The sequence below is a fragment of the Balaenoptera borealis genome (assembly GCF_965194805.1).
Source record: "Balaenoptera borealis genome assembly, chromosome: 6".
Lineage (NCBI taxonomy): Eukaryota > Metazoa > Chordata > Mammalia > Artiodactyla > Balaenopteridae > Balaenoptera > Balaenoptera borealis.
Genome location: NC_138863.1, coordinates 25,990,594 through 26,002,978, shown reverse-complemented (window position 1 = coordinate 26,002,978; position 12,385 = coordinate 25,990,594). Strand labels below are relative to the sequence as shown.

The following is a 12,385-nucleotide window of genomic DNA, read 5'->3' as shown; positions in this document are numbered from 1 at the left end:
AGAAGAAAGTGTATTCTCTTGTTTTGGGATGGAATGTCATATAAATATCAATTAAGTCTTTCTTGTTTAACGTATCATTTAAAGCTTGTGTTGTCTTATTTATTTTAATATTGGATGACCTGTCCATTGGTGAAAGTGGGGTGTTAAAGTCCCCTACTATGATTGTGTTACTGTCGATTTCCCCTTTTATGGCTGTTAACATTTTCCTTGTGTATTGAGGTGCTCCTACGTTTGGTGCATAAATATTTAAAATAGTTATATCTTCTTCTTGGATTGATTCCTTGAGCATTATGTAGTGTCCTCTCTTTCTCTTGTAATACTCTTTATTTTAATGTCTATTTTGCCTGATATGAGAATTGCTACTCCAGCTTTCTTTTTTTTTTTTCTTTTTTTTTTTTTTTTTGGGAGGGGACAGGGAAGAGCGTCCAGCTTTCTTTTGATTTCCATTTGCATGGAGTATCTTTTTCCATCCCCTCACTTTCAGTCTCTTTGTGTCCCTAGGTCTGAAGTAGGGCTCTTGTAGACAGCATATATATGGTCTTGTTTTTGCATCCGTTCAGCCAGTCTGTTTCTTTTGATTGGAGCATTTAATCCATTTTCTTTTAAGGTAGTTATCGATATGTATTTTCCCATGACCATTTTCTTAATTGTTTTGGGTTTGTTATTGTAGGTCTTTTCCTTCTCTCGTGTTTCCTGCCTAGAGAAGTTCCTTTAGCCTTTGTTGTAAAGCTGGTTTGCTGGTGCTGAATTCGCTTAGCTTTTGCTTGTCTGTAAAGGTTTTTATTTCCCCGTTGAATCTCAATGAGTTCCTTGCTGGGTAGAGTCATCTTGGTTGTAGGTTTTTCCCTTTCATCACTTTAAATATGTCCTGCCACTCCTTTCTGGCTTGCAGAGTTTCTGCTGAAAGATCAGCTGTTAACCTTATGGGGATTCCCCTGTATGTTATTCGTTGCTTTTCCCTTGCTGCTTTTAATATTTTTTCTTTGTATTTAATTTTTGATAGTTTGATTAATATGTGTCTTGGTGTGTTTCTCCTTGGATTTTTCCTGTATGGGACCCTCTGCACTTCCTCGACATGATTAACTATTTCCTCTTCTGTATTAGGGAAGTTTTCAACTATGATCTCTTCAAATATTTTCTCAGTCCCTTCCTTTTTCTATTCTTCTTCTGGGACCCCTATAATTCGAATGTTTGTATGTTTAATGTTGTCCCAGAGGTCTCTGAGACTGTCCTCAATTCTTTTCATTCTTTTTTCTTTATTCTGCTCTGCAGTAGTTATTTCCACTATTTTATCTTCCAGGTCACTTATCTGTTCTTCTGCCTCAGTTATTCTGCTATTGATTCCTTCTAGAGAATTTTTAATTTCATTTATTGTGTTGTTCATCACTGTTTGTTTGCTCTTTAGTTCTTCTAGGCCCCTGTTAAACGCTTCTTGTATTTTCTCCATTCTATTTCCAAGACTTTGGATCATCTTTACTCTCATTACTCTGAACTCTTTTTCAGGTAGACTGCCTATTTCCTCTTCATTTGTTAGGTCTGGTGGGGTTTTTTCTTGCTCCTTCATATGCTGTGTGTTTCTCTGTCTTCTCATTTTTTTTAACTTACTGGTTTTGGGGTCTCCTTTTCACAGGCTGCAGGTTGATAGTTCCTGTTGTTTTTGATGCCTGCCCCCAGATGCTAAGGTTGGTTCAGTGGGTTGTGTAGGCTTCCTGGTGTAGGGGACTAGTGCCTGTGTTCTGGTGAATGAGGCGGGATCTTGTGTTTCTCGTGGGCAGGTCTGCATCTGGTGGTGTGTTTTGTGGTGTCTTTGACCTTATTATGATTTTAGGCAGCCTCTCTTCTAATGGTTTAGGTTGCATTCCTGTCTTGCTAGTTGTTTGGCATAGGGTGTCCAGCACTGTAGCTTGCTGGTCGTCGAGTGGAGCTGGTTCTTAGCATTGAGATGGAGATCTTTGGGAGAACTGTCGCCGTTTGATATTATGAGGAGCTGGGACATCTCTTGTGGACCAATGCCCTGAACTCGGCTCTCCCACCTCAGAGGCAGAGTCCTGACACCCAGCCGGAGCACCAAGACCCAGTCATCCACACGGCTCAGAAGAAAAGGGAGAAAAAATGAAAGAAAGGAAGAAAAAAACCAACAAAATAAAGTTATTAAAATAAAAAATAAAAAATAATTATTAAAAATAAAAATATTTAAAAGTAATAAAAAAAGGAAAAAAAGAAAGAAAGAAGAGAGCAACCAAACCAAAACACAAATCTACCAATAATAACAAGCATTAAATCTATTTTAAAAATAAAAACAAAAACAGACAGACAGAACCCTAGGACAAATGGTAAAAGCAAAGCTATACGGACAAAATCACACAAAGAAGCATACACATACACACTCACAAAAAGAGACAAAGGAAAAAAATATATATATCGTTGCTCCCAAAGTCCACTGTCTCAGTTTCGGGATGATTCATTGTCTATTCAGGTATTCCAGAGATGCAGGGTACATCAAGTTGATTGTGGATATTTAATCCGCTGCTCCTGAGGCTGCTGGGAGTGATTTCCCTTCCTCTTTGTTCCCACGGCTCCTGGGGTTCAGCTTTGGATTTGGCCCCGCCTCTGCGTGTAGGTCACCTGAGGGCATCTGTTCTTGCTCAGACAGTACAGGGTTAAAATAGCAGCTGATTAGGGGGCTCTGGCTTACTCAGGCCGGGGGGAGGGAGGGGTACAGAATGCAGGGCGAGGCTGTGCAGGCAGAGGCTGGCGTGACATTGCATCAGCCTGAGGCGCGCCGTGTGTTCTCCCGGGGAAGTTGTCCCTGTATCACGGGACCCTGGCAGTGGTGGGCTGCGCAGGCTCCCGGGAGGGGAGGTGTGGATAGTGACCTGTGCTTGCACACAGGCTGCTTGGTGGCTGCAGCAGCAGCCTTAGCATCTCATGCCCATCTCTGGTGTCTGCGCTGATAGCCGCGGCTCGCGCCCATCTCTGGAGCTCCTTTAAGTGGCGTTCTTAATCCCCTCTCCTCACGCACCAGGAAACAAAGAGGCAAGAAAAAGTCTCTTGTCTCTTCGGCAGTTCCAGACTTTTTCCCGGACTCCTTCGCGGCTAGCTGTGGTGCACTAGCCCCCTTCAGGCTGTGTTCACGCAGACAACCCCAGTCCTCTCCCTGCGATCCAACCTCCGAAGCCCGAGCCTCAGCTCCCAGCCCCCACCTGCCCCGGCGGGTGAGCAGACAAGCCTCTTGGGCTGGTGAGTGCTGGTCGGCACTGATCCTCTGTGTGGGAATCTTTCTGCTTTGCCCTCTGCACCCCTGTTGCTGCGCTCTCCTCCGTGGCCCCGAAGCTTCCCCCCTCTGCCACCTGCCGTCTGCGCCCGCGAAGGGGCCTCCTAGTGTGTGGAAACCTTTCCTCCTTCACAGCTCCCTCCCACCGGTGCAGGTCCTGTCCCTATTCTTTTGTCTCTGTTTTTTCTTTTTTCTTTTGCCCTACCCAGGTACGTGGGGAGTTTCTTGCCTTTTGGGAGCTCTGAGGTCTTCTGCCAGCGTTCAGTAGGTGTTCTGTAGGAGTTGTTCCACATGTAGATGTATTTCTGATGTATTTGTGGGGAGGAAGGTGATCTCCATGTCTTACTCTTCCGCCATCTTGTATGTCTCCCCCCCCCAATGTTTTTAATATTAACAACCTCATTATTTCTGTCAGTCATGACCAATGTATACTTATTCTCAATTAAAAATGTATTTTTTACAGTATAAAAAGCATTCTAAATGCTCAATCGTCTAAAAACATTTACAATGAAGACAACTTTGAAATGAGATATTTTAAAATTATGTATATTCCTCTAAAATAGTTAGTAAGCCGTTGAATGGTTTTCTTTGTTGAAACCCTAGCTTTTCATTTGAAAATAATGACTTGTATTGTTATATCCCAAGCTACCGCTTACTCTCTTGGGATTATATTTAGCATCATTAGAAACTGCATTTAGCTGATCTAGGTCCCTAAATTAATCTTTGTATAAAATCTGAGACTTGAAAGAAAAAGAAGAAGCTGAGGCAACAGGTGAAGATGATCTCAATAGTCCTTGTGTCCAGTCTACTCCATTAGAATGCAAAAGCCTTCCTCAGATTCATCTCCTTTGTTTCCCAGATTTTTTTTTTTTCTATTAGCAGGCTATCCTAATGACAAATAAATCATTATTAAATTGTTCACACTGGCTACAGAGTTTCCTAACCACTTTGAAAACCTCACCATGGGTAGCTGTGGGGACAAATGTGTTACATTTTCAAGTGCACATGCTGGAGCCTGTAGTGTTTGCTGAGGTTAAAAAAACAGTGTTGAGACACATCACGGAATAACTTACATTGAGTTATTATTTCATTATGCTACCTGTTAATAATTTGAAAAAATTCAAATTACTTTCCCCAGTTGCTTTCTCTTACTTTCATTGCCATAAAAAATCAAATTTATTATGAGACAAAGGGACATTTCTGTCTTGGATTTTCAGCTACTAAATGTCCTCAGGTCGGAGACCACCTCTTTCAGATTTTGGCTTCAGCATTCTACCCACCAGTGGGTACAGAGTAAATAAGGAATGATAATTATACTAATTCATATCTGTTTAATCAGGCAGGCATGGTATACGATTCAGTATTTAAGCACTTAGGCAGTGATTACCCATAATAATAGTCGTGTATGATTCTTTTAATTCCCAAGTTTCATATGCCATCTTGGCTAACTGTTTACAACCATCATCATCTCCTTTCTTCTCCTCATCAACATCAACTGACTTTTATTGTGTGTGTTCTTTACAAAGCACCCTCAGCTATTTTAGAGAAAGACAGAATCTTTAGACTTATTTTTCCATATTTATTTGCACTTATCACATCTCTGCTTTCACAGAAGCCTAGCTGCAAAAATAATTTCATTTCCCTTTGCCTGATTGCTCAATTATTTTCTCTTTTTCCTAAATTAGTTTGATTTAATGTCATATCAGCACTTTGAATGGCAAGCCTCAATAATGTAAATCAAGCATATTCACTGCAGAATGCTATTCCTAGTACCTCACTGATTTTCCGACACATTGTGCCTTCTGGAGCATAAAGGAGGATGGAGACTAGGCTTGAGACTTCAGTGCAGACCAGGATTTAGGCCAGGGTGCTTTGCCAAATAGCCACGTTAATGCTAGTGCCTTTCCTTACTCTTCGATGTCTTTTGTCACCAATTTCCAGGCCTTTGCTATGACCAACCAGATTCTGGTGGAGAGGTCAGTGACGGGTTGGAAAGAAATAGAATATGAAGTGGTCCGAGATGCTGATGACAACTGTGTCACTGTCTGTAGTATGGAAAATGTTGATGCCATGGGCGTTCATACAGGTAGGCAAGGAATCTTCAAGCATTATGGTAATGGCTTCAGCTCACATCTCTGATGGCTCATAGCAGTCTTTATTAAGTTCTTTTCTTTAAATTACTATTCTTAGCATACACATTAGTGATAAAATTTTACACATGTATAGTATTTTACAGCATTGAAAATACTCTCATATTTAATTTGATCTTCACAAAAACCCTCTGAAGTAGGGCAGATATTATTATCCTGATTTCATTTGAGGAAGGGGTAAAATATAAGCAATACAGTGAAGGTAAAATCTGTAAGACTTGGTGTTGAGAAGTAAGGCAGGAGGTTAAGAAGGCTTGAAGCAGACTGGGTGTTAGTCACCAAGTGAATGAGAAAATAGCCACAATAAATAGAAATAGGTGAAATAAATAGGTTTCTCAGGAAGGGAAACTAGTTAGACTAGAGGGCAAAGATGATGACTTAGGATTTAGAAATGCTAAAGTTTAAGAGTGGGCGGAAATCTCAAGAAGAGGAGAATGTAGAGCTGGAATTCAGGAAAGAGGATAGAAATAAAGAAGTTGATGCAAGGTCATTGGAAGTCTTGGTATAAAGAAAATAGCGGAAGCTGGAAGCATAGACTAAATATTCAAGGGCATAGGTGTAGAAGGAAAGAGAATAGGGTCAAGGACCAAACCCTGGGAAACATTTAGATTTATAGGGCAGAAGAAAAAGGAAGGATTGGTGTTGAAGAAAAAGAAGGGAATCATAGTTACCATATAAGCCAATGCACAAAAATATTTTATAAAAGAGCTTTGGTTTTGACTATAGCAAATACTATGAAAGGTCAAGAATGAAGATTTAATGTTGCTTTTGGATGTTCAAGAGGACAGTTTCAATGCAAAGTTGGTTATGTGAGCCGTATGGAAAGGAATTATATGACTATGAGTGATAAGAAGAACTGGTAAATTTTCAAAAGGTTTAGTCATGTAAGGATTGAGAGAGATGGTTCTTATAACCATCTGGCAGTTCAGAGAGGGGCTTCTTGAGCCTATAGCGATCTGAGCTTGTTTGTAGGCAGAAGGGATGGTGACTAAGGACTAAGAGATTGAAGATACAGGGGGCTATAATTGGAGAGAAGTGAGAAAATGGGAAGGGATGAGATTTAGAAAATTGATGGGTGAGAGCCAGTCTGGGTGAAGAGGAGCTGATATTTTATGGAAGGAAAAACTTGAGAGATAACTTTTGAGACAGAGAAGGGAAATTGAAGAAGTTAATGTCAATGCAGTAAGTAGATGACTAAGCCTTGATAGCTTCATGATCTTGGGAAAGCTTAGAGTGATTTCTGTAAATATGTCAGAGTAATACAGGTAAAACAATCAGAGGGAATGTGCCTTGTATGTATTTCCCTAAGATAATTCTTTTCCCAGCAAACCCTCAGCCTATTCTGTCTTGTGTCACGCAAATAGATTGCTAAGTTACTAAAGTTGGTTATTTAGATATGCTACCAAATAACAAGTGTTGCTTGGATGTACAGGTGATTCAGTTGTTGTGGCCCCTGCCCAGACGCTCTCCAATGCGGAGTTTCAGTTGTTGAGACGTGTTTCAATCAATGTCGTTCGCCACTTGGGCATTGTGGGTGAATGCAACATTCAGTTTGCCCTTCATCCTACCTCGATGGAATACTGCATCATTGAAGTGAATGCCAGACTGTCCCGAAGCTCTGCCCTGGCCTCAAAAGCTACTGGGTAAGGCCAGAACGATTGACCATGGGTTTGCAGATTGAACTGGAAAATTGAAAGCTAGTGGAAGACTGTGCTGCATTTGCAAACTATAGTCCCCATTTCTGCATGCTGACTCCCAGTCATGTCCTATGGACATGGTTATTAATGAGCTTGCTGCCAGATTAAGGCAAATGGTATTGCTAGCTGGCTTTGTTTGCTGGCTAATCATAAACTAATCAAGATCTGGGTGGTCAAAGCAGGCTCTGAAAAATCTGCTTCTTAATTGCACTTTGCAGATATTGTTAAAAAGTACAAATTAATCCTTAATTTTAGTCCTTCACTGACTTTTTTAGGTATATAACAAATTTTGGACAAATAATCGAGTTCACTTGACTCAAGCATGCAATCACATTATTTTATTTTAGCAAAATTTCACAAGACCAAACAACAGTAGGGTTTTTCTATAGGTAAATCTTGCAACTAAATAAATAAATTTGTATCTATTTAACAGTTGCTAGCAAGCATGACTGGAAGGAACACTAATTAATATCTTTTGTTTCTATTAATATCTTTAACATCTGCTCTTTAAATTACATGACATTTAAAAAATATTTACCTCTAAAGCTATTTTTATGTAGCTAGACAGTGCTACATGGAGTGTGGAAGGAGTGATGAGCTAAACAAGAGTCAGGAGACCTGAGTTCTCCTTCTGGTCCTTCTACTAATTGTGGGACTTCGGATATATCACTACTGTCTCTGTCAGTTTCTTCACCTCTTAGGAGGGGAAGTTGTACTAAAGGACTCATACGTAATTCTATAGTTCTGTGAATGAATTTTTCAAATACAGTTACCCAAACTGACATTCCAGAAGAGTATGGTCAAGTTTCCAGAGTGTTAGTTGTGTAAGGAGCCCAAAGTTCAAAGATAATTTGGAAACAGAGCAAGGACCCAAACTTTCAAGGACTGCATTTTATGACCTTTACATACCCCGTAGTACCAGCTAACTCCACCGTCTTCCTAGGTGCAGACATGTATATATTTTTATAAAAGAATATTTTTCAGATTCTTATCTTAGTGGAAGTTATACACAAGTGAGTACTTTATTTATCAAGGAAGCTATTGATTTTGGGTTGAAGAGGTGAAGGTTGGGAGTTGTAACACTGCATGTCAGGCATAGAGAGTGAACTCTTTTGTGATCTGTGCCTCTGTACTTTATCATGACTCACTTTATTTTATAAGGAGCTATTAAATTTTCATACAGAACTGAGAATCAGGTGTGTTTTATACCTTGATGTGAAATAATACCAGAATTTCTAAGAAAAACCAATTTATATTTTGAGCTGTTTTTAATACTTATTGCTGAAAGAAAAAAATATGTCTCCTCCTTTATAGCTACCCATTGGCATTCATTGCTGCAAAGATTGCCCTAGGAATTCCACTTCCAGAAATCAAGAACGTTGTATCAGGGAAAACATCAGCCTGCTTTGAACCAAGCCTGGATTACATGGTTACCAAGATTCCTCGCTGGGATCTTGATCGTTTTCATGGCACTTCTAGCCGAATTGGTAGCTCTATGAAAAGTGTAGGAGAGGTGAGTCCTTGGTTAATTCCTCTCTTTCATCCTTGTTCTCAGTTATTTTGTCCAACCCTAATGTCATTGAAAGTCTTCAGTTTCCTTGGATACTGGGTTACTGATTGGAGGATACATATGAATTTCATTTCCTCCCTAGTGTTTCCACATAAGTCATTGCTGTTTTAAATCTTAATTTTTCTATCATGCTTCAAGGTGCACAGTAGAATTATAACTCAAATGCCAGGAAAAGTTTTGTTGGTGGTGTTTCTGCCAGATAAACAACTGTTATTTAGTTTACATTTCATGGAAAGATTCCCCTTTCACAATGTGCATGGGAAAATTTGTAGGCCAAGGAATATGAGATAATTTTGTAATGTGTTAATTTAGGGTTTATTATCTGAAAGGTTTTTGTCTTCAGTGAATATTTAACACTTACATTTAGTTCAACTCAAGTTAGCAAACATTTCCTGAGTTCTTACTACATGCAAGACCCTGGGATGATAAAAACAGTGAATAAGATGTAGATAATTGTGACATTATCTCCAGCTGGTGAGTTCAGAATATATTCACAGAACTAAGTATAATATGAATTAAACTGTGGTAAAAGTTAGAATGCAGTATTTATATGCAGGAGCTGTGAGAATGTAGTAGAATAGGGTCAGGGAAAGCCACAATAGCTATTCCACTGAAAAATGGTGAAATCTTCACTTAATGAATATGAATTTTAATAATATAAAGTATTAAAAAGGACAAATTTTGAGCAAACACAGTTATGTATTCCTTTATTATTATGTTTACTTCTCTTTTATTGAATGTACTCCATATACTATTATGTACAGTGTACTTTAATGAAAATTCATGGTGAATTACTTATAGAATTAGTACTTTAGGGCCAACTCTTAAATATATAATATTTAAAAATTTTCTTAAATATTCCAAAAATATTTTCTTAATTTGATAGTGCCATAAACTATCTTATATCTGGTACCCTCTCCTATGCTTAGGCTAGCAAATCTATGAATATATTGTGTAACTCTTCAAATACCACTGTGCCTCATAAATTACATATCTGAATTGGACTAATACTTTGTTTATCCCTGCTCTTGAGACTCTTCCCTTATTTCTAATTAAATTTGGAGCAGTGTGAAAAGGTTATCTGTTTGGCTTTAGTGATCTTTGAATATGTAGCTTGTCATGCAATTGACATGAAGGTTTACTAAACTGACATTAATGAGAATTCAGGTCTATTTGAGGCATCACGGAAGTTTACTGAAGGCAGCGTTATGACTGTTATTATTTTAAATTGTAGACCAAAAATGCATGGCAATCTATTATTCCATAGAAAGAATCAAAGGCAGTATTTATTCACTGAAAATAACTGGGTAGGCTTCAAGGTTAATTTTAGTTCTCACTTGTAACTTGTCCAAACTAAATCACCACATGGTTTTCCTAATTGATTAGTGTACAATCAGTTGCAAAGATTGTGGGAAGACATGTTGAATTTGTCATGGGGAATATAGTCTCCTATATTCAAAATCTGAATCTGTCAGTATTTGTTATGATTCTCAAGGTTCTATTAATATTAATGCTTAGCTATAAAGAAAGCCAACCTGTCTTGGATACTGACTGATACCCATTTAGAAATAGTTCTGTTTTTGTGTTAATATATGTCTGGTTTCTCTTCGTTTGCTCTTTTATTCTAAAGGACATCTGCATGAAAGCAAGATCTTATTAAGGAAGGGTCTATGTTCTCTGGCCACAGATTCTTTCTTTTAATGCTATGGTCCAGAGCGAGTACAGGTGATTTCCTCATCAGTCTCAGCAAATCAAGCTAAATTCCCTAAGTGGTAAAAGAGTGACCTAATAATGTCAAAGACTCATTACATGAAAACCACGGTAAAAGGGCAAGAAAGAAAAATAACTTAACTTTGAGTAGCATTCTTCTGATATATGTCTTGTTCCTAAGTCTTTTCTGAAAAATAGTCAACTTCTAGCTTTGTTACAAATTAAAAATATGCAAGCTCTTTTTAAAAATATGAGTCTTAAATATGTATTACAGGTCATGGCTATTGGTCGCACCTTTGAGGAGACTTTCCAGAAGGCTTTACGGATGTGCCACCCTTCTATAGCTGGTTTTACTTCCCGTCTCCCAATGAACAAAGAGTGGCCATCCAACACTGATCTCAGAAGAGAGCTGGCTGAACCATCCAGCACCCGCATCTATGCCATCGCCAAGGTAATATGTGACGAGGGGCCCAGAGCTACCTTTTTTTTTTCTTTCCCAGAATACAGTCAGTTTGGACTTTAATGTAAAACTGAATCACAAAGTGGTCTTGAATTCAGGAATTTTTGGAAAATCTTTAATTCTCTTTAATAGTATTAAACTGGAGATTTCTATGGACTTCATCAGATTATTCTATAGCTAATGAAAAATTACCCTTTTTTATTTTCACCTTAAGCCTGGACTTAAAGGAAACACTGCAGTTTTAAAGGATGATCACATAAATAAAATGTTCTTCCCTTTTAGTACATATATTATCAATACTCTTAAATGTTTGATAATATTGACTTATGATTTCCCATCACTCTCATTACTTGCTCATTGAAAATGTGTAAAATTATATTTTAGAAAGGAAGATTCGTAAAATGGTATCACTTAGTATGTCCTACCTAAGACTCTAGAATAATCTTTATTTATTTGATTCTTCTTCTGTGTTTAAACAACAAACTCTAAAGAACTTCCATGATTATAGGCTTTTCTATGTAATTATTTTATTGGTCTTACTTATAGAACAAAAAAGCCCCACATTTCTCACTTCCACCCACTAGTTCCCTTTAATGCAAATTAAATGCCATATTAATCTCCTTTCATGTTTACTATGCTTAGAGTTTTGAAGTTTTAGTTCATCTGATTTTATAAAAGGTGATTTGGGCAGCTGGGATCTGTCTGGTCAGAAATCCTTGAATTGCTTTTTGACATTTAAGGAAGGTTAGGTATTAATCCTCTAACAGTATCAAACCACACTGGAGCTACAAAGTCCTGCTGACCATTTTATGTGTGTGTATGTACATGTGGAATGAGTTGATGAAAATATGAATTTTGTCTTTAAAAAGGGAATCTGTCTTTGTAACTTGTCTTTGTAGCAACAGAAAAATGCTGTTAGTGATTTCGAACTCTGCAACTTTTATGCTCATATATAGAAGGAGGGGAGGGAATGTTTCCTTCATTGCATTTAATGTATATTCTCCTCACCTTTATGGTTTCTAAATGCAGAATATTTCATTTCCATTGAAATTCTGAAGTAGTCTGAGAGATACTAGTATTTTTTGATGGACATTTCTCAAAGTTGACTTTCAAGGGAATAGAGAATTAACATTTTTCCATGGTGGTGGGAGTGATATTAGTAATGAGAGGTCATTCTAGAAAGCCGTTTCACCTTCCTTATTGTTCTTATTTCAGTCTTTTGTTTAAAAAGCAACCTACAACATTCATACATGTGTATATATGTGTATGTGTGTGTATGTATGTATACATATGATTTTTTTTTCCAGACAAAGGACAGTAAATAGATTTTTTCCTTGAGTCTAGTAATCATACTTCTGCCATTTTGAGGTGGATGAACAAGGGAAGTATTTCCAAGTTCCCAGTGAGGCTGTAAAACTCAAGCATATCTCTCATTCTTTTCTAACAGACTTATAAAGGATGAGAATTCAGGGAAAATGTGTGGAGATTCTTTCTTGCACAGAGTATGAGCAAGAAGTGCAGGGT

The 12,385-nt window shown here is 38.0% G+C and overlaps 1 protein-coding gene across 1 annotated transcript in view; it reads left to right on the top strand.

The window, feature by feature from the left end:
- The window catches only part of CPS1 (carbamoyl-phosphate synthase 1), a 141,878-nt gene that overhangs the window by 57,176 nt on the left and 72,317 nt on the right, over positions 1-12,385 (top strand). The window contains exons 17-20 of the mRNA XM_082396353.1: positions 5,216-5,360; positions 6,857-7,067; positions 8,436-8,634; positions 10,676-10,852. Of these exons, the coding sequence (XP_082252479.1) occupies positions 5,216-5,360; positions 6,857-7,067; positions 8,436-8,634; positions 10,676-10,852 (732 nt within the window). The remainder of the gene's footprint in view (positions 1-5,215; positions 5,361-6,856; positions 7,068-8,435; positions 8,635-10,675; positions 10,853-12,385) is intronic.